General features: G+C 34.4%; 1 protein-coding gene across 1 annotated transcript in view; it reads left to right on the top strand.

Annotated features, from left to right (window-relative positions):
* LOC145256388 (uncharacterized) overlaps window positions 1–23,746 on the top strand; it is a 215,744-nt gene that overhangs the window by 103,804 nt on the left and 88,194 nt on the right. Inside the window, exon 7 of the mRNA XM_080115240.1 lies at window positions 11,695–11,831. Coding sequence (XP_079971366.1) covers window positions 11,695–11,831 — 137 coding nt within the window. The remainder of the gene's footprint in view (window positions 1–11,694; window positions 11,832–23,746) is intronic.

Raw genomic sequence — 23,746 nt, 5'->3', positions numbered from 1 at the left:
GCCTTACTATAGTGAATGACTTGTGTCTGGCAAGCGCCACACCTTTCAATATGTATAATAGACATGTTAATCTTAATATGTATAGACATACACAGTGACTCTCGCCCTGTCGGTTGGGTATTAGAATACATTGACTGCCCCTCTGCAGAGAGTAAAAGTCCCTCAATGGGGCCACCTGTTGAGCGTAGGTGGAAACCCGTAATGCCTAAGGATGGGATCCTGGTAGTTGAGCAGATCATGTTCAAGGTCCTATTAGGTCATGAAATGCAACACACCACTTTGACCCTTATTTGGGCTAAGACGGGTTAGGGTTAGATTAGGACTAAATCAGACAAACACAAGAAAATAGACTCACTCTCCCCACATTTTGCAATAAACTGATTTAGTAAGTGGTGTGTGGAGGGTCAATCAACTTGCTGAAGAATGGATAAAACACGGCTGGAAAGCTAACATCTTTTCTAGAAATGAGGCCATTAGAAAGGACGAAGGAAACATGGGTGTTTGAGTCCATTAGCAGGAAGAGTATACTTCTCCTGTATCCTTGCTGTGTTGGGATGAATGTCCCCCCCCTCCCCAACACTTCCCACATAGGGCTCCGAGGCGGGTGGGGAGCAGGAGAAATGAAAAATTAAAAATATGTAAATGGCAAATAAAAAGCCTCAAAAAAGAAACCATTGTGACGTTTCAGACAAATCTAGTTCAGATTCAAAAACAGAATCACTAAACCAAAATCTTGTTCAAAATCTTCCTTATTTCATAATTATTGAAGTAACCAAAGGAAAACCGATAACAAAAGTGTCTCCCTTCAAAATAGGGAAAATTTTCTCAAGTATCAAACCAAAAATGGTCAAGAAACTAAATAACGGCACATTGCTAGTGGAAGTAAAAAGCCAAAAATATATCACAGAAATCTTCAAATGGAGACTTTTTAACAACCAAAAATTAAAAATCTACCCCCACAAAACACCAAATACTAGTAAAGGGGTGATCAAGAGTTCAGAACTATCCCTGTGCTCCTTGGAGGAAATCAAAATTAACCTAAGAAATCAAAATGTTATTGATGTATAAAGGATCCAAATTAAAAAAATATGGTGAAACCATCGATACAAACTCCTACATCCTAACTTTTAATACCCATCAAATCTCAAGTAACATCAAAATAGGATATGAAAAAATAAACATAGAACCATACATACCAAACCCTCTCAGATGCTACAACTGTCAAAGGTACGGACTTCATAGAGACTGGTGCACACACTTTCCAGTATGCATGAGGTGTGGAGAAACTGAGACCCATAAAGATTGCCAAAAAGATCCAAAATGTACTAACTGCCAAAAAGGCCATAGTACAAACTCAAAAGAATGCGACAAATGGAAGAAAGAAAAAGAAATTAAAATAAAATATACCAAAAATATAACCTTCCAAGAAGCTTGTAACCTAGCCGAAACTATAAAATACTCTGAAATAACAAAAATATACATACAGCATACCACCGGACCAAACAACAAAAGCAAACCTATTGAACATGAAACCTAAAGACATGATGAAATTACTCAATGAAATAAGGGAACTAATGGAAGAGTAAAAAAAAAAAGCTATATGCAGTATTTTACCCACCGATTTCACGATCTTAGCCGAGCGTTGATCGACATCCGTCGGAAAACGCCGGAACATGGCGAGCGGTACGATACTCTATCAGCCAATCAGGGCGCTTCAAACGAACGCGCAGCAGACGAATAATTTTCATTGAAATTACACACATAGCGTTTCATTTCAGTTATTTTATTGTAGTAGTGAAGTAAAAATACACAGCCTTTCATTTCAGCTATTTAATTTAGCGATAAAAAAAAAAAAACGGGAGTTGTTGGAAACATATTTATGCGAATTTATGTGGAGACAAAAATTTGGACACAACCCTTTTGTCTCCATAATAAATCAAATCGCGGAAGGCTACCTGGTTGGGAAGGAGCTTCTTTCCACATCCTCTGAAAACCCTTTGCTCCCTACTTTGCCTCTACAGTCAGTAGAAAATCTTCCAGTCGGAACTAAAGATAAACAGTAATTGTTGTCCCCCACCCCTACAAACATTACTGGGGAAAAAAACAAAAAAAACATTGTTGTTACTGTTTAATAACGTTTTGTCAAAAACAAACAAAAAAAAAAAAACATTGAAGTGTTTATTACTGTTGCTTACCCCCCCCCCAAAAAAAAAAAGCTATCGGAAACAAAATGAACCAAAAAAAAATATTCAACAAAATAAATTTATTTTACTTTAAAAAAAAATTTACGGTAAGTGTTTGTGATTTATTTTATCCAAATTTTTTGTATTAATTTTATCCATTTTGTTGTGTGTGTGTAATATCTTTTCCTTGTAATGTTGTTGCTATTCACATACTTTTAGCGTTCTTGCACCGTAGCTCCGAATTCTCGGCTTTCGTCGGCGTTAACGCCGAAAGCGTTCGTCAACGCTCGGCTAAGATCGTGAAATCGGTGGGTAAAATACTGCAGGAGTACCAACAAATCAACAACAAAAATAAAGATTTCAAAACTGAACAAAACTCCCAAACCAAAACTCAACTCAAAAGACCCACAAAACTCCAAAGTGCTACAACACCCACAGAAACAACCCTCTCACCGCAAAAAAAAAAAAAAAAAAAAAGCACCAAAAAGTGTCCATGAAGGAAAAGGAAACAAACCACCAACCAATAAAGAAGTTAAAACCAAAATAAACAAACCACGTTCGTCTTCCAGACCAAGAGACTCAATCCAAAACAGATTTGAGGAAATGGACACGGCAGATTGAAGATCAGACACCAACAATTAACAAAAGTCAAAAACAAATACATAAAATCTAATCACGACCCAAAAAATCATCCAATGGAACTGCCGGGGCCTAAAACCCAACATAAATGACCTATTACTTCTTATAACAAACCATCAACCAGCCATCATATGTCTCCAAGAAACCTTTTTAAAAGCTAAAGATAAAATAAATATAAAAAACTACAAACAATGCAACCACATCCGCAATACCCAACAGAGAGCCTCTGTAGGAGTATCTATACTTATTAGAAATAATATCCCACAAAGGAAAATAGATCTAAACACTAATAATCAAGCCATTGCTGCAGCAGCCACACAGAACTATAACTATCTGCACTATCTACATCCCACCCCAGGATCCAATAAACAAAGCAGAGCTGAACAAAATAATAAATTATCCAAATGTTAGGTGATTTTAATAGTCACAATGATATATGGGGATCTACATATTTAGATAAAAAAGGAAAAATCTTGAAAAAATTATTAACAATAATAACTTATGCATATTAAACAATAAATCCAACACATACCTTCATCCCACTTCAGGCGCCTACTCGGCATTAGATCTATCTTTGTGTGACCCTACTATCCTCATGGACTATAACTGGAAGGTTCTAGAAGATTCATGGGGTAGCAACTATTTTCCAGTGATTTTTTTTAACAAATCTAAAAGAAACAAAAATCCATCTCTCCTAATGCAAAATAAAAAAAGCAAATTGAGAAGAATATAAAAAAATTGCCAACAAAAACTCTCAGAGGAGAAAACCCAAATAAATCTATAGAATACTTTTCAAAAACATTACTAGCCATTGCACATGAATGTATAGTTAAAAGTAGCAGAACTAACAACAAAGAAGATCCTGTTTTAACGAGGAATGCCAAAAGGTGATTTGCCAACGTAAAGCTGCCTTACGAAAATTCAACTCCCAACCAACAAAGTACAATTTAAACCTTTTTAAGCAAAAAAGAGCAATGGCTCGTAAAGTTATTAGAGAAGCAAAAAGAACATCATGGAAAGATTATATAAATAAAATAAACTCGAATACAAACCCAAACAAGTGTGGAACATGGTAAGGAAAATTTTGGGTAAAAACTCACCCTCCCCTTTAAATCATCTTCTACAAAACATTAAAATAACAGTGACAAAAAAATATTGGTTTAAATTAAGGCTAGACAATCGAAACGAGAGGATGACTTTCGAAAATATCGGCGAAAAAAAGCGACTCTTCCCCCCCCCCCCCCTGTAGAAAAGTGCCCAGTTGAAGGTTTTTAGCCAATTTTTCGATATTTGTTGTCTGAAAGGTCGAACTTCAAAATGATAGTGATCTTGTAAAAATCCATTGCCTCTGTCGAAAGTTTTAGGCAGACATGCAAACATACATACATACATTTATATATTGGTAACTCAAATTTTCAACCCAGACCAATTAAAAAGCTTGCCCTATCTCTGAATACCCTTTATGTAAAATTTCAAATGTTTAGACCAGAAATTGTCTGAGTAATTTGGTAGAGACTGAAGTAGTAAAATTTTTTTAACTTTGTACCCCTATTATGACCCCTAGAGATTTATTGTTTTGAGCTCAAATCAAGTTATTAAGTTAGATCCATATCCAAGGAACCTATATCTAAAATTTCAAGTGTTTATACCCAAAATTGGCGGAGGAGTTTGGTAGAGTTCTCAAAGGTCAAATCATTGAACTTTGACCTCATAACAGCCAAATTTCTGGCCGAAAATGGATTTTCCCAAATCTTAATACATTATATATCAAATTTTGAGTTTGTAGACTGTAAATTGACAGTTATTGCATACAGACACACACACAGACAGATGGACAGACACGTTAACTTTTATAGATATATAGATTGTAAATTGTCTAAACAATGAGATAAATGGCTCCTTATATGTAGATGACCTTGTAATTTGCCATAGATCAAAAAATATTCATACTTCAGAATGCCAACTACAAATGTGCATAAACAAACTAACACAATGGACGACAGAAAATGGCTTTAAATTTCCAACAACCAAAACTAAATGTGTCCATTTCTGTAATCATAGAAAAATGCACAATGACCCTACTCTCAACCTAAAAGGAACAAAATCAAACTAGTTGATCAACATGAATTTTTGGGACTTATTTTTGATAAAAAAACTCTCCTTCATCCCTCCCTTAAAATATTTAAAACAAAAATGTTTTAAAACTCTACTACTGTTAAAGGTTATAGCAAATACTGAGTAGGGATAAGACTGCTCATCATCATAAAATTATAAAGAACCTTAATAAGAGCCAAACTAGATTTTCGCAGCTTCATAACTAGAAAAAAGTTATCTTAAAACTCTAGATTCTATCCATCACACAGGATTAAGATTTGCCTTGGGTGCATTCCAAACCTCTCCGATAGAAAGCTTATATGCCTATCAACCCCCACTAAAATTGAGATGTGAAAAATTAGGCTTACAATATTATCTAAAACTAAAATCAAACCTTAAATATTCTGCCTATCAATACACTTTCAATCCCAATTATACACATCTCTTCAAAAAATAAAGAAAATGCAATTAAACCCTTTGGTCTCTACATGGAAGAAACAATAAAGCCACTTACAGACAACTCAATAGATCAAACCAGCATCCACAAGGAAAATCTCACAAAACTTCCACCCTGGCTGTTAAATCACCCTCGCGATGCCTCCGTTCAGTCTCAAAAGACAAAGGATACCCCTGTAGGGGCAATTGCACGTGTAATTGTGAGGCAAGGGTTGCGCAATCTCTAACCACACCTCTCCTTAATTGGCACTGTTTCAGTCCAGTGGCAAGGAAAAGTCCAGGATGACTGGAAACAATGCAGAGATAAGCGGAGAGCACATACAGCATCTGGAAGTCCCAAATGGTCACCCATTTAGTACTGACCAGGTTCAATGTTGCTTAACTTCGGTGATCCAGCGGGAAACAGTGTGTCAATGTGATTATGCCGTACCTAAATCAACCTAAAGTCATACTAGACCTGACAATATATTGTAAATCCAATACTCACCCCTCAAACTATAAAGAAAAATTAAACAACTTTCTAGATTCTTACCCAAATTGGACACACATTTACATGGATAGTTCCAAATGTTATATACTGGTTGGTATGGCGGTGACGTTATATACGATAATCGATTCTGAAAGTATAAAAAATTTAAATCTTGTATACAGCATTAAATGGTTAAACAAACAAACAGTGAATCTCAAACAATTCCTAGTTTGTAGTTTCTGTGACATCCAGTGAAAGTGTGATAATGGACGAGAGAACAGTGTGGTTGTGTGGATGATCATATTTTTGACAACTGACAAACACAATGACCTAGTTAGCAGAGAACTATGGTTAGATTGCGTCTTGATAAAAGAGGAGTTTGTGTTAGGAAGGACATTCATCCATAAGATTTGCTTTAAACAAACTGTTCTAAGCTTGCAAGGTGAACAGACATCCAAACAGCTGCCAAAAGGCAGACCTGTGCAAACTATGGAAACCTATCTACAATTGGAGAATAAGAATGTGGGGTGAAAATTTTTTTCAAACAAACCGATGAACAATTTGAAATATTAACTAAAATATATTTACTTAGATAAATGTGATATGTTGAATGAAAATATAAAAAAAACAAAAAAACAAAACAATTTCAACATTTGCCTCTAATAAACACTGTGATTTCTTTACTGAGAAGATTATTAATTACTGTAACAAGTTAGGATATAACAAGTGTTAATAGTTTTAAAAAATAATAGTGACTAATTTAGTGATTATTGTATAAAGAATTATCTTGCCAACAACAACCCTGAGCAGATTTGAATTTCAGTGAGCTTGACACATATTGACAAAGTAAAAAAACAGTTTTCATGACTTTTAGAAACATTTTTTGTACTCAGAATTACTGAAGTGGGCAAAAACTGGCTTCATTTATTGTTGTTGAGTCTTATTTGTGCTTAGAGCACACAAAAATCGTGTCTCAAAATTGTCTGCAAAGAGTTCTTTTTGTTAGTCGTAGTCATTCATACAATATTGTAAGTATTTACCCTTGACAGCAAGCCTCAGTATTTGCCTGTGAAGGCAACAAACGTTTCACATAGAACAAACAAAAGAATGGTGCAAAAGCAATGTTGCTAGCTTTACTTGACTGATTTGCTGTTCTGCATGTCACATGTCTTTATCACACGCAGAGGCAAAAATTACCAAAAGACAAATCCTGATGGGACCTTTTCCTGGATTTTCATCAGAGCCCTGTTAAGCAGAATGCAGCCCTAATAATGGTTGGTGCCAAACCTGTATGTCATGGGTTGTCCTGGAGTTCTAGGTGACATAGCTCTGACACTAACCACATTTCTACCACCTCTACCACTGAAAAAGGGTTGAACCAGGAGGTTGCATTAGTTTTATCTATATATCTATAAAAGTGAACGTGTCTGTCTGTCTGTCTGTGTGTCTGTCTGTCTGTCTGTGTACATTTCCCTACGCAATAACTCTGTCAATTTTTAGTCTATAGACTCGAAATTTGAAATACCGAGTACTGAGATTTGGGAAAATGGATGTGACGGGTGTCAGCCAGAAATTTGGCTGTTAAGGGGTCAAATTTCAACGATTTGACCTTTAAGAACTCTACCAAACTCCTCCGACAATTTTGGGTCTAGACACTTGAAATTTTAGATATAGGTTCCTTGAACATGGATCTAACTTAATAAAGTGATTTGAGCCCGAAACAATAAATTTTAAGGGGTCATAATAGGGGTCAAAGTTTTAAAAAATTAACCATTTTTTTTTGTTTTTTTGTTTTTTTTGCACAGCATACACCTCCAAACACCCGAGCAAGGGGTCAAAGTTCAACGATTTGACCTTTGAGAATTCTACCAAACTCCTCCGCCAATTGTGGGTCTAAACACTTGAAATTTTAGATATAGGTTCCTTGGACATGGATATAACTTAATAACTTGATTTGAGTCCAAAACAATAAATGTTAAGGGGACATAATAGGGGTCAAAGTTTAAAAAAATTGACCGCTTTTTCCTTTTTTTTTTTTATTTCTCAACATACACCTCCAAACACCCGGGCAACGCCGGGCTGAAATGCTAGTTGTTTATAAAGGTATTGTACTGCATCTAATCACTGCACACAATGATTTCATTATTCTAAGATCGCATGGACTGTATTTGGTGCTTTCAGAATCTGCAATTTTATTTAAACATTAAAAAATGTTGAAAAAGAAATAATAAAACAATTTTTAATGTTAAAATAAGTTTGTGTATTTATCTTTTTGTTTCCATTAAGAAAATGTTTTTTGAAAGGCAATTTTTATTTTTTTTTATACAATTTTTTTATATTAATCAGTCACCACTTACCAAAGCCAAAATTCACTTGAGAATAAAGATCAATAGATAAGTGAAATGATTACTTTAGAGGATAGATTGATAAGTAGTTGTTGACATTAGACTTGAAAATGACCGCAAAGTCAGTAGGAAAATGGTCCTGTGATATTGTGTTCCACAGATGGGAAGTTCTTGGAAAAACACTGTTCTTGGCAGTTCTGTTTGGTTTTAGGTACATAAAGAAAGAATAAGTTCTTTATAGTGGTTGTAGCTTAATGGGTTCTTGCTGTGTTTTATGAGTAGAGGTAAGAGATTGGAGCTCAGTCGATCACCTACAATGAAAATAACGATAGAGTAGAAAGAGTAGCAATGATGTAAAATTTGCCTTCACCTTCTGTCTTATTGCTTTAGTTCTTTGTGCTTACCACATTGCTCGGCAATTAATGGCATTATCGCTGTCACGATAAGCTGTTCTCAAGATAAGACCATCTTCCAATATGGGAGAATTGCTGAGGCATTAACAAAATGTTGCATACGTTGCTTGTTTCTATTTTTGTTCGTATATTGCATGAAATTTAAAGCTAATTGTGTATTTTCTGAAGATTTGTTTGGTGAATTTCAACCATTTAATGAAACAGGTGTAAGACACAACATATCAGTAATAAAACAATATGAAATAAATACATCTGTAGGTTTGGAATGTTTACTATTGACAAGGAAGTTCTTGCAGAGTTTAACTTTTAAATTCAGAAGAACATAATTTTGACTTTGACAAAAATTTATTGATTGAAATAATCATGATCATCAGAATCAACATACATTTGCCAAAAACAATTGTATTTATGCCAATAATGTAAAAATCTTCAGTTTTTATTTCTTATGCAGAAAGTTGTTGAAGGTGCTTGAAAAAGTGGTAGTCGATAGGTGAAATATCTGAAGAATATGGCAAATGAGGCAGTTTTGTAGCCCAATTCATTCAACTTCTGCAGAGTGTGTTAGCAACGTATGATCAGGCGTTGTCGTGGAGAATTGGGCCTTTCTGTTGACTAATGCTGGGTGGTTGTTGTTAAATTTTCTGATGTATTTCATCCATTTGTTGACAGTACTTTCCCGCTGCAAGGGTTTTGCCTGCATTCAAAAACTGTAATGGATGAGACCGATTGCAAACCACCAAAAAGTCAGCACGGCTTTCTTTTGGTGCAACTCTGACTTTGGTAAGTGTCATGGAGCTTCGTCGACATCTAATTACTGAGCTGGATGTTGCCGGTTGTCATAAAGAACACACTTTTAATCGTAAGTCACAACTCTGTCGAAAAATGGATGGTTCTTGTTGTGTAAAAGAAGGGAAGATGACACTTCATAATGTTACATGAAAAGGGCTGTCCCCTTTTCATGTAAGTAAAAAAAAAAAACAGAATTAAATGAAAATGATATCAGATAAAACGAGAATCGAACCCTGTAGATAAGTTTTAAAGAACAATAGGTTTTAAATGGAATGTCCAGTTAAATTGTTAATTCTTTTAAAATATTTTATAAATAAAATTTGGCTGGAAAATCTATTCACATTCTTAGAAAGAATACATAATAAAAATATCGGTTAGAGAATTAACAAGTAGGTTAAATTCCTTTGTAAAACAAGGAGAATGGGAAATTTCCTGGTCATCAGAAATGGTTTAAAAACGTGCAAATCGGGCATGTTTGAAACACGTTAGTTGTGGTCAAGTTTGCCAGACATATGTCATGGCAGAAATGATTTCTCAATATAGGAAAGGGTTTGAAGAGTTAACGGGGGGGGGGGATCAGATAGAGATCAGAGAAGCAGAGAAGATCATAGCACCTTGGAAGCAGGGTTAGAAGAAGAATCATGTAAGGCTTGAATTCCTTGATGCAAAGCCATTGACCGGTCACGTCATAAACGGAATCATCATCTTTTTGTATCTGCGTCTTCGTGTTATGTTAGAAAAGGTATTGTCCATTTATATTATAAGAACTTGTGAAAATCATCATCTCAAAAATAGGTAAGAAATATATGTGTCAATGTTTATAGAAACATTTCCATTCACAGAACTGTCAAACGTAAATGCCAAACGCACTATCTCTCGGTCTATCTATCAATATATCATAAATCTCCTCTCATTGAATTACATGCTCGGCTCTCCTGTATTAGCCTGTACCCTGTCTCTTTATATATAAGACTGTCTCTATCTCATATGTCTCTCTCTTGATATATACGCAATATATCTGCACACAACATAAACCTCTAAGACTCTAACTAAGACGAACATAACAACAATATAATACATGTCATCTTCTAAAGAAATAACACCCCTATGCAACAATAACAGCATTTTTTTTGTTGTCATTCAATTTGTGAGGTACCCATTTATCAAGTTTTTTTTGTCTTTCCAATCTCTCAAGTAGTTGGAAATCAGTTTACATATTATGTCTAATTCAGAAGCAAGTTCTGAAACAATTGTGCGTGGATTGGCTACAACTATGGATCTTAATCGATCATTCTCAACATCCGATGGCCGACCACTGTGCTCATCATCTTCAAGACTCTTGTCGCTGCCATAAAATTTCTTAAACCACCGTTGTGCTGTGTGTGCAGTAGTGGTTCCTGGGCCAAGCGCTTTGTTGATACTGTGAGCTGTTTCAGTAGCTTTTAATTGAAATAAGAAAATTGTGTGAATTTGCTTTATCCTAAATTGTATTCAACGTTCTGAAAAGAATTCTTTTAAAACTATTAATCTAAACGATTAGAGCGCAAGTAAAAGTATTATAATGAAAACTTATTTGAAAATGCATCATTTGAAATCAAAATTAAAAATTCTGTAAGAACATTCATGTCAACCTGATATCAAATGCTTATTTGGATGATCCTTCTCTGCGAAACCTGCCCGATGAAAGCTGTGAATTTGAAAAGGCTAGAGGTATTAAACTAATATTACATCTGTCGAATTCTACACGATCATTGCTACTATTTTGTCTCCAATACCTAAGTTGGGACACAATGCAAGGTCATGCCTTTCAATCGATCTCTTTTAAAGACAAGACTTGGCTGGTTCGGTCATGCTGTACATAGCAACACAGGAGAGTTTATCTACGAACCAATAGCTCCAGAACCACTCCATTACTATCTTGGCTGCTATGGACCACTGTGGTTTACATTCATCCGGGATGCTGTGTGGAAACCAGCTCAACCCATCCTGGGTAAATATTGTCTCAAGTACAAGTAAATAAATTCCAGCAAAGTTAACCTATTGTATTTTGGGATGGAAGTCATAAAATCACTCCACCTCTCAAGAAATTGAGATTGTAATTAAGCTGTCTGAAATTCGTTTCAAAAGTGATATGTATGAGAATGTGTTGGCAGAAGACCCAAAAGAAAAAGATCACATGATGAGAATGCTGGAAATATTTTAACAATGCTTGGAGAATTTTTTATGTTTATTTTGTTCTTTTCAATGTATTAAAAAATTGGATATTTCTCAAGTGTATTTTATTTAAAATACTTTTTTATTTTCAGAATTGTTATTGTCCGAATCTGTAACTCATAATAATGACATAGCCATCACAGATCTTTCTTCAAAGTATGGACTGAGTGAAGAGGTCAAAATGCCCGACTCTGCATCTTCTAAAGTGCTACATCTACCCACATCTAAAGTGAGTTTCCGTGTTATCTTTGTTGCTTGGTTCTCATTTTCCACCTACCAGTCTACTATTAAGGCAGGATTTCAAAAACTAACTGGTAAATTAACCTGGTGAACCAAGTTCAAGAGATGGTTAAAATCTTAAAAAGATCTCTTAGTTGGAGTCTCTAAAATAAGCCATAGCATTTCGAAGCTAAATGCTTCTCGTTAGTATAAAGACAACATCGATTTTAAAAACATTCAGATTAGGATTGGAAAATTTGTTTTATTGGGGAGAGTAATATGATAGGGATAAGAGAGAAGACAAAAAAAAACAAATGCTAAAATACATATAAAAACAATATATAATAAAATAAAATAAGAACTTTAAATTTATAAAAATATAAAAAAAACTTTAAGATTTTATTTTTTAATCTGAAAACATTTTTTAAAATTCAAAAAATATTACGATAATGTTCTGATAAAAAATTTTAATTCTAAAATATAAAGTTGAACAAATTAAGTACAGAAGAAGTAAAAGAAGAGTAAGAAAAATAAAAAAAAATAATAAAGTTAAAATGTAAATAGGTATCCCAAACTAGCCTAGTTTAGGATGCGAAAACTAGTAAATAAAGTTAAATTTCCCTTAACTTCAACTTACGATATCTCGTTTATTTTTTGGGTTATTTTGATAAAGTTTTGATTTAAATAAAATGTAATGTTTTTGCTTTATAAATATAGAATTCTTTTTATTGTGTCTTTAATAGTTTTTTTCCGAGCTACTTCAAGTTAGTCACTAATTTTGGTGAACGCCGCTTTATTTTTTTACACAAAAAAAATGTTTGTTTTTCAAATTTGTGTGCGCAATATTGTGAGTCTCTACATATAAAAAATAGTACCATTTTAAAGAAAAAAGGTCACTTATCAATATGGTGAGCTTAAAAAATTGTTTTAAGTTGTTTTTCACAAAAAAAATCCAACTTGAAAACTTCAATGAAAGAAATTAAATTGAAAAAATTCCGAAAATTGTACCGTTTTGGAGAGAAATATCTTCTCTGTCCTGCTCTAAGTAAATCTGTCGACCTAGTCCACAAATTCCAAAATTTCATCATGACAAGTTTCAAGAAAAAATACACGATTAAACCCGGTTCTCCAACTTCCAACGTAGACCCCTACTACCATGTCTCCTTCTCCAACATCAGGGGTCTACGTTCTAACCTTCCAGAGGTTGAAACCCAATTACAGGAGACTAAACCAGACCTTTTATTTTTAAGTGAAACTGGCATTGGACAGGCTATTTCCCTTGATGAGTTTGCAATTACAGGATACTCTAACTTAACTTCTAAATCTGACCCCCAAGATCGCCATGGGCATGGAATATGTGCCTATATTAAAGATAGCTTTCCATGTGGGAGGGACATCTCCAGGGAAGATCCTAACTTACCTTATATGTGCTTCCGGGTTGCTTTAGCTCACACTACTGCATTTATATTTACTCTCTATCGCCCCCACAACAGCGGAGTTACTATCTTTCAAAGCATATCTGAGAAAATTGACCAAGTCCTTTCTACTTATCCTGCAGCTAACATTCACGTATGTGGAGACTTCAATGTTCACAACGTCGAATGGTTGACCCACTCAAACAAGACCGATGATGAGGGGAGGTTCTGTCATGATTTCTCCATTGCCTATGACCTCACTCAGATTGTTCAGGAACCTACCCGTGTGCCCGATAATGACGGCCAGTATGCGAGCCTACTAGACCTTTTTCTCACAACTTGCCCTGAACTATGTTCAGTTTCTGTTCTGTCGCCTCTTGGATCTTCCGACCACTCTGTTGTATCAATTAAGATAAAAATGAAATGTAATAAGTCCCCAGACGTACCTCTTCATCGTACAGTATATCGATACACTAAGGCTGACTGGGATAGCTTCCGTACATTTATATCTGATCTACCTCTGCATTCCATGTTTAAAAAGGATGTGTCCTCTATAGTATTAGACCTAACTGAATGGTTAATTGTAGGTATTGACCATTTCATACCCTCTAAAAAGTTTCAGCAAAAACCTAACAGCCAGCCATGGTTCTCTCCAGAATGTGCTGCTGCCATTGCGCACAGAAATCACTTTTTCCACTGCTTCAAACGTAATAGATGTATGGAAACTAAAGCCGTTTTCAGGACTGCCAGCAACCATTGTAAGAAAGTAATAAGGAACGCAAGAAAGTTGTATGCTCAATCTGTTAAGTCCAAAGTAGCTGAGCAGCGGCTTGGTTCCCACCAGTTTTGGCAAATAGCAAACAGAATCCTGAACAGAAGCGTGTGCTCCATCCCAACTATTATCAATGGATCTGAGGTAATCTCGTCAGCATCAGACAAAGCCAAACTCTTTGTCAAGAACTTTGCAGCTAATTCTACCCTTTGCGACCAAGACCGCCAACCCCCAATATTTCCTCTTGTATCAGAAAACACGCTATGTGATATACGTATATCTGTACGTGATGTTGCCAAACTAATCAAAAACCTTGATTCCAGTAAAGCAACTGGCCCTGATGGTATTCCAATCATAGTACTCAAAAAACTTCAACCTGAACTAGCGCCCATACTTACAAAACTGTTTAAACGTTGTCTTAAGGAGAATAGTTTCCCATCTCCCTGGAAAATCTCATCAGTATGCCCTGTATTTAAGAATTCAGGTGATCGCTCATCCCCCTCTCAGTACAGGCCAATAAGTCTCCTGTGCGTCATGAGTAAGTTGCTAGAATCTGTATTAAATACAGAAGTAATCAAACATCTCAACAAAAATAACCTTCTTAGTGACACTCAATATGGTTTCCGTTCTGCTAGATCTACAGCAGATGTCCTTACAGTTATATCGCATAGGATTAGCAAATCTCTCGACGGTGGCAATCTTTCTAGGGCAATTGCTCTTGACATATCTAAAGCCTTTGATAGGGTATGGCATAAAGGTTTACTTCATAAGATCGCTAGCTATGGTATAGCTGGAAAAGTCTTCTCAATTATTAAATCATTTCTTTCTGATAGATTCATAAGAGTAGTAGTTGAGGGGCAAAAATCAGAAGCTCACAATATTAATGCCGGTGTCCCTCAGGGATCCATCCTGGGCCCAACTCTTTTCCTGATCTACATTAATGATCTTCCAAATCATATCCTTACATCATTTGTAGACATTTATGCTGACGACACTACCATTTATGGTACCACATCTAAGACAGTAAACGAGCAAGTTCTCTCCAATTCTCTCTCCTCTGATCTTGAGCACGTAGTACAATGGGGAAAGGAGTGGCTGGTTACTTTTAATGCATCTAAAACCAAGCTTCTCTCTTTACATCATCAACATTCTAATCCACATTTGTCATCAATTGAAATGAATGGCTCTCGTCTTCAGGAGGCCTCAAGTTTTGACAAGCTTCTGGGCTTGACCATTACTCCTGATCTGAAATGGAACACGTATATCAAATCTGTTGCCAAGGCCGCTGGAAAAATGGTGGGATCTTTCTATCGATCCAGTAGATATCTCACTGCTGATGCTATTCTCTATCTATATAAGAGCCAGGTACGTCCAAGGATGGAATACTGTTGCCACATCTGGGCAGGAGCTGCTAGAAAGAACTTGTCCTGCCTTGATAGAGTTCAAAATAGACTTCGTAGCCTCGTAGGAGATGTCCTTTTCTCCTCCTTGCAACCTCTATCTCACAGAAGAGATGTTGCGAGTTTGTCTCTGATGTATCGTTATTTTCATGGAAAGTGTTCAACTGAGCTTCAATCTATGGTCCCCCCTCGCCAAACTTTCACAAGAAACACTCGTCTAGCTGTAAACACTATCAATAATTTCCCCCACTCTTTATCTGTGCCTAAACCTAAACGTAGATTCCATGAACAAAGCTTCTTTCTTAGAACTGCACGCCTGTGGAATTGTCTTCCGTTTTCCTGCTTTCCGGCTGACTACAATATGGTTTTGTTCAAGTCTAAAGTAAATAAGTTCTTGATGAGCCGTTCCATATAAGTTATTTAATTTACCAAATTTTCATTACTAATGATTACTATATTGACCAACTTCTACTGTACACTCTTTAACCCTTATCCTTGAGTGGCCTCTGGGCCTTGATAATGTGGTGATGCCTTTGTAAAAAAAAAAAAAAAAAAAAAAAAAAATCTGTTGTCATATTACTACACTCATAAATCAAGGAGTGCCACTAATAAAAGTGAATGTACCTACACATCGAGATTTACAACTTAATGCCAAGTGACTGAAGTACTAAGTATCTTCACGAAAATCAACTGTAGCATGAATGAGCTGCACAACTTAACGAGACGTAAACAAACAACTTGTTTTACTATGGATATATCCACATTCTTAGGTAAGTCTGTTTTTGTTTATTTAAAAGTTATACAAAGTTATTGTTTAAAAATATTTTTAGTGTGTCAATAAAAGAAATTTAAATTTACAATTTAAAAAATAATGTTAGTTTTTTATTTTGTATATCTTCTTTCAAACTTTCATATGTTCTTTGCTTTATCTTCTTTTGGTTGGATAAACTTTGGCATTGTTAAATTATCTTTTAAAAATTAAACTGGGTACATTTTAAACAAAAAAACAAACATTTTTAGTTGCATGTGACAGAATTTTCTTTTTTTTCTATTTTAAAAATGTGCCTCATTTTTTTTGTTAACTTATTTAATTCTCTTCTGTTCTAGGTCAATTTTTACGACCTGCTCCAGCGTAGTATAAACACCCCAACCACCCCATGTTAAGAACAGCTTTTGGAATAAACACCCTCCCAGCCTCCCCATGTTAAGAATGGCTTTTGAGGTTCGGGGGGGGGGTTATTTAAAAAGCCGTTCTTAACATGGGGAGGTTGGGGTGTTTATAATACGCTGGGGCAAGTAAAAATTGGCCATGTTCTGTCAGGTGTTTTTGATATATCTAACATTTCATTAAATTATATTTTTATTAGGCTGTATATTTACGTTACTTAAAAAAATAAAATATAGCTAAGTTTTAAGTTACATGCAACAAGTCATGTGTAAATAAAAATAATTTAACATGAAAATGTACATTTTTTTTTGTTAATGTTCTATTGGGCGTTTTTGATAAATTTGAAGATTTGGGTTTGTATCACTGTAGATTCAAAAACGTTGTCAAAAAACAAATATATAACAAATGTTATAAAAGGCAAGATAAGTTACTTTTCTACCTAACTGGATTATTTTTTAGTGTTTTTATTTAATGTAGCATGTTTATTCAGCTCGAAAAACAGTGTTTACCGATGTATTGGAAAATTAAAAATGGCGCCCGACTCTCTCTTTGACATGGGAAGTTTGGGAAAAGGAGTTAAAAATAAAAAACTAGACAAGAAACTGTACATTACTTTAAAAATAATAACTGAAAATATAATTAAGTTATATGCATGTGGCGCGTAAATGGAAAAATTAATTTCACTGTAAAAATGTGTATCATTTTTATTTTTTTATTTTTTTTATTTAATAATTCCTGAGACGGTACTTCTACAGTTTATTGCCGAAAATGGAAACGCCATTTTTTTTTTTTTTTTTTTTTTTTTTTTGTGCACCTGTCATTAAAATCCGAAGGAGAAATTAGTATTTTAAACTATGGCCGAAGTTAGAAATAAATAACAATAAAATGAAACTAGATATTAATTACTTCCGGAAAGAAATATGAAAAAAGTAAATAAAGTGAAAGAGAACATATATCCGTAATTGTTTAATTGAAAATGTTTCGATTTAATTAATGAAAACAGGAAAGTTTTTCATAGAAAGTGTGTGTGTATGTGTATGTGTGTGTGTGTATATATATATATATATATATATATATATATATATATATATATATACATATATATATAATTTAATTAAAAACAGAAAATGAAAAGATTATTAAAAACAGAAGATGAAAATAACATATTCATAATTGTCTAAACTGGGCGAGCACCATTTGAAAACCCAAACATTTACTGCATACAAATTTATCAAAATATAATTGTAAAAAAATTTATTGAAAAGTTTGCGTAAGAAAATATAATTTTAATAAAACAATTTTGTAATGAAAGTAACATTAGATTTTTATAAAATAGTTTGTTTTATTTTCCAAACAAATAAATAATTTTAATGAAACATTTTTTTGAATTAAAGCAACTTTGAACGGTCAACAACAAATTAATTTAAATGAAACTGAAAAATCATTATCTAGTTTAATTTTGTTATTTATTTCATGCTTCGGTCATAGTTTAAAATACTGATTTCTCCCTCAGATTTTAACGACAAGTGCGTGAAAAAAATGGCGTCTCCATTTTTGGCGATAAACTATAGAAGTACCCTCGAGACCTATATGTTCTATCAGGTGTTTTTGGTAAACTTGAACAGTTTAAATTATTTTTTTTTTTTAATTAAGACTGGGAGCAGTCACACGTGATATCCCCCCCCCCTCTAAAAATGTGCATTTAAAAAAATTTTTTTTTTATTTAACTTCTATCAACGAACAAAATTTTTTACTTTCTATTAACTTTTTATTTAACAAATTAAGAATTTAATAACTATGAAAAATTTAACAAAATATCAAGGGAAACATTAGCATAAATTTCACCTTTCTTTTACCAATATTTTGATTTACTTGTAAAATATTTTTTTTTGTTTCTTTGGTCATTACAAGAATTATACATTTTTTTTTATTTACAGATTGTTTAGCTGTTAAAAGAGCAAATAAGTTGACTAATGAAGAAGTTCTTCATCTCCAGCATTATTTAACGAAGAATAACCTAAAGTTCAGCATGATGGTTATGTGGTTAAATAGACTTCTGTCATCTTATGATGAGAAACATTTATCCTCAACATTAAAAAAAAACTAGTAAAAGAAAATCAATTAAAACGAAAAGCAAATGTAAGAAAGCCTGAAGAACTGCAGCAGTTTTTAAATTCATCCTTCCAAGAAAAATCTGCAGATAATTCAGCCACTACCGAACACCCATCTGCTTATCTGCTTCAAAAGTGAATACACTGGAAGTATCTGTCAAAAAATATCAGGATGTGCTGTCCAATCTGAAAATTAAATTTTGTTCTTTGACAGCGATATATGAAACTGCGTCTAAACAAAAAGCAGCTTTACAAAGCAAAAATTCTCATATGATAAATGCAATTGCCAGCTTGCGCAAAGAAGTCTCCAAACTTTCACAGTTAGTTGAGAGACAGAAAAACGTGATGGAGCCAATTGTATAAAAAAAATTATACTCTGAAACAAGCCAACAAGAGGCGGTTGAATGAAAATAATGATCCTTAAAAAGCAAGTCAGCTCCTTGAAGAAGCAGCAAATAAAGCTGAAAGCTGAAAAGATCTACAGAAAAGATCAAATCTTTCCGAAAGCAAATATAAGTTGGGAATAGAGAAGACTTCCATAGATAAAGAAGCCATCCAGCAAATACTGAAGAAAATAAAAAAGAGATTAAAACAACCAGGGAAAGTTTCTGTGCTTTACTGATGATATCACGATGACAATTGTAGACCTCCAGGAAGTAGGTATTCCTGCTTCAAAATGTTCTGAAGTAATTGACATTGTTGGTCGCAACCTTTTTGAAGAAAAGCTGAAGGATCTTGGCTTCTGGACTATGATAGAAATCAGTGATGAATCCCATTTTATTTCTAAGATTCATGCTATAGAAGAGATCCTGCAAGTGTCACACTGATGGGACTAGTAGACAAAAACAAAGGTATCTGGGTCAACAGGTGACACTGAGTGATGGAACTCTGGTTAGTCTGGCTTTTACTGAGATTGCTTCAGAGGATTCTGATACACTGCTCTCTACAACCATCAATCTATTTGAGGAGTTGAGTAATGTCTACTGCCTCGTAACAGATGAGCAAAATCTGGAGAAAATCATCAGTTTAATGTTTAACCGGGCAGCAGTCATGCAATGTTACAACAAGAAATTTAGTTCTTACCAGTCAACTACCTTACAGAAGGACACTGATTTATTTTCTTTGTGATGCACATTTTTTTTACTCGGCTTATCTTCTTGTGAGACTGTACTAAAAGACATAGAGCCAAGTATGTGCAGTTTGGCCAGTGCCCTTGGAAGGGATTCTTGCATCCAATTAAAAAATTGGACTTCATCAGAATCAGCTACAGCAAGGCTGATTAGAAGATGTTCTTGGACCTCGTGGAGACGATAAAAGTGGTTGCAGGATTGAATGGCTGGAATTCTGCAGCAAAGAAGTGTACCAATCTCAAATCACAAGTTATTGGGCAAATAGGTTTAATTCTCTATTTGAAAATGCACTTGCAATATATCACCATAAAGTGCACATAAAATTATTTTTATCAGTGTTTGCAACATCTTGCAATTTGAAATGTTTTGAGTGTTTTGGCTGACATTTCTGATGAAAGACTACACTCCCTTCTTGCTACAGTTGGTCTGCTGAACATTAATTTGACAAACCCCTTCTGGAATCTTGTCAACAGCACTGTTCAGTATGTTGACTTCCATCACTATGTCAAGAAAATGACTTTAAATTTAGAATGCTGGATCAACAGTCCAGAGTTATTATACTTTGACTGTAGAGGTGTATTTGATGGGGAATTCTTTGTGGAAGGCAATACATCTGTGTGTTGGTCTCACAGCCCCTGAACTTGTTTTAGAATGTTTGCACAAGATACTCAGTAAGTTCCTCATTGTCACTAAGCACCAGTTGCATGACTTTTTAGAAGGATGTGCTTTTGGAAAAGATGTAGATCAGGAGACAAGAAATGCCTTGAAGAGCTGCCCTCTAACAAATCTGTCAGGTGAGCATGCCTTTGGAGATTTAGATTTTAGCATGCAAACAAAACGACATGCATCACTACATAATCGATCATCTCCAAATATGCTCAAGCGCAATCGGACAACAGCTTGGTTGGAAGTAATACCATCAACAAAGAGGCAATCCATTCTGAGCATCTCCAGAAAACATGCAAAACATCTGCGACAAAAACATGCACAATAAGAAGCCCTTGTGAAACTACGTGTTCAAGAAAAAATTGCAAAAAATGAAAGACTAAAGAAGGAAAAAGAACGTCAAGCTGCTGCTGAGAAAGAGAGAATTATCAACTCTGTTATCAAGCATGGTGGTCCAGTGAAGTCTGTTATCAAGCATGGTGGTCCAGTGAAGTCTGTTATCAAGCATGGTGGTCCAGTGAAGTCTGTTATCAAGCATGGTGGTCCAGTGAAGTCTGTTATCAAGCATGGTGGTCCAGTGAAGTCTGTTATCAAGCATGGTGGTCCAGTGAAGTCTGTTATCAAGCATGGTGGTCCAGTGAAGTCTGTTATCAAGCATGGTGGTCCAGTGAAGTCTGTTATCAAGCATGGTGGTCCAGTGAAGTCTGTTAAACAGATAAAAAAGATTTCAGAAATTGGTTTGGAAGCACTGAAAAACCAACTGAGATATCTCAAGGTTGTGTTAGGTGTCAAAATCAACACCAGTGGAAATAAAGTTCAACTGGAAGCTGCTCTTTCTGACCATTTGAGAAGAAATCCAGTTGAGTCTTTTCCACCTCCAAAGCAACAAAAAAAAAATCCCCTAGTGAATCTGATGAACATTCAGATAACTTCTGCAGTTGTGATGAAGAACCATCTCAGGATATCTTCAGTTATGAGCATCAAAGACAATGGGTTGCTGTCTACTATGACACCAACTTGTACATTGGCCAAAGGTAGAAAAGATTTTTTTCGATGGCCTTTGTCAGATGACATTGCACAGGTAGAGTCAGCATTTGTTTACAGATGGGGTTTTGAGGTAATGCCAGTTTCAAGTGATGGTAGGATTTGGAGTGTTCTTGATATATCTACCATAGCAGAAGCTTATGAAAGAATTCTGAGAGAAAATCAATAAAGAAAGGAATTGTAGTAAGACCTCTGCCTATAAAATATCTTACTTGTTTACTTGTCTTTTGTTGAAAGTTTTTCAATGCTTGAAAAAAAATGACTTGTGACTTTTTTGTATAACAAATTTCTAAATCTTATTGTTGTCAGTCCTTTTTTTTAGCGAGTTTAAATTCCCCAAAGTAAAAATATTTCTGTGGCAAAAAGTTTTGTTATTAGAAACAAGGCAAATATTTTTTTTGAATTCCTCACCCAAAAATTAGTAAAGTTGCAAAGTTTTAAACTTCTACTTCCAATTGTTACATTTTTACAGCAATTTCAGTAACGTATACTTTTAACTCTTTTTTTTTTTTTACCCTTTTTTGCCCTTTTTACCAAATTGTCTGTTCGACTGCTTTTACATGGTCCACAATTGAGTGGTTTTATCAATTTATAATTAAAAGAAAAAAATTATCTTGATCTCTAATGTGTTATGAATCATACTAAAGAGATTTAATATGTTAGATATTGAAATGAAATTGATATGAACAGTCAAAGTTACATTTCTGTGTCATATTTGCACATTTTCCTGTTGGTTGTGGGATTTTGCCTAGTGTTTAGGTTGGTTTCATCTAATAATTAGTGCTTTCATTAATATTAATTTTCATTTACCACAAGATGACTTGCATTTATAAGGATTTTTCACTTGTTAGTAGCTTACATTTTTAGTTATATACTATGAAAATTGGCTTCTGGACTATGATAGCAAATTTTCAACTTTCCGACAAACTTTGAATGATCATAACTTGATGGCTAATTGAGCTACCAAAATAAATTTGGTACTTTTGTTTATGGTTTACAAAAATCTATATGATCACATTAATTTTTTTTTTAGATATAATGAAAATAAAATTTTGGTTTGGAATACCTAATGTAAATCAACTTATATTCATGGAAGATAATCCATCAGGAATTAGGTGTATCTTTGGTTCTATGGGAAAAAACTACATGAAAATTTCCAGGCTTTTTAAAGATTATAATACTATTCTTTGTTTAAAATTTTATGACAATTGGTAAAAAAAAAAGAACCTATATTTTCAAACCAATAAAATCTGCCCAAATTTGCTTCCATTTGTATATATATAGTGTCCTGGCCTGCCATCTTCATTTTTTCTGCTTTTGGATGAATTTTGTTTAGGGTGTTTTTTTGTTTTTTTTTTTGCTTGGTTGTCTCTCCTGTAGCCTTGCCAAGCCACTAATATATATAATATATATATTACATATATATACATACTAGCATTTCAGCTCGGCATTGCCCGGGTGTTTGGATGTGTATGTTGAGCAAAAAAAAAAAAAAGTGGTAGTAGGAAGGCAGGCTCGAACCCGTACCGCAAAGGACGAAAAGAACGGGGTAAAACCTAAAGTTTATGCTGTTATGATCACCGCCAAACCGGAAGCGACATTTTTTAAAAGTAAGGCTAGACAATCTAAAGGAGAGGATAACTTTTAAAAATATCGGCGAAAAAAATGAACCTCCACCCTGTAGAAAAGTGCCTAGTTGAAGGAGAAGATATTAATGTTTTTAGCCAATTTTTCGATATTTGTCGTATGAAAGGTCGAACTTAAAAACGATACTGATCTTGGTAAAATCTGTTGCCTCTATTGAAAGTTTAAGGCAGACATGCAAACAGACATACATACATACATTTATATATTGGTAACAAAAAATTTTCGACTCAAACTGATGAAAAAGCTTGCCCTATCTCTGAATACCCTTTATATAAAATTTCAAATATTTAGAACAGAAATTGTCTGAGTAATTTGGAAGAGACCGCAGAGGTCAATTTTTTAAAAACTTTGACCCCTATTATGACCCCTTAAAATTTATAGTTTCGGGCTCAAATCACTTAATAAATTAAGTTAGATCCAGGTTCAAGGAACCTATATCTAAAATTTCAAGTGTCTAGACCCAAAATTGTCGGAGGAGTTTGGTAGAGTTCTTAAAGGTCAAATCGTTGAAATTTGACTCCTTAACAGCCAAATTTCTGGCTGACACCCGTCACATCGATTTTCCCAAATCT

The sequence above is a fragment of the Euprymna scolopes genome, chromosome 3, assembly GCF_053919585.1.
Source record: "Euprymna scolopes isolate OS-2025 chromosome 3, ASM5391958v1, whole genome shotgun sequence".
In the NCBI taxonomy this organism is placed as follows: Eukaryota; Metazoa; Mollusca; class Cephalopoda; order Sepiida; family Sepiolidae; genus Euprymna; species Euprymna scolopes.
Note: the sequence above shows the minus strand (reverse complement) of the source record. Positions and strands in the feature narration are given on the sequence as shown.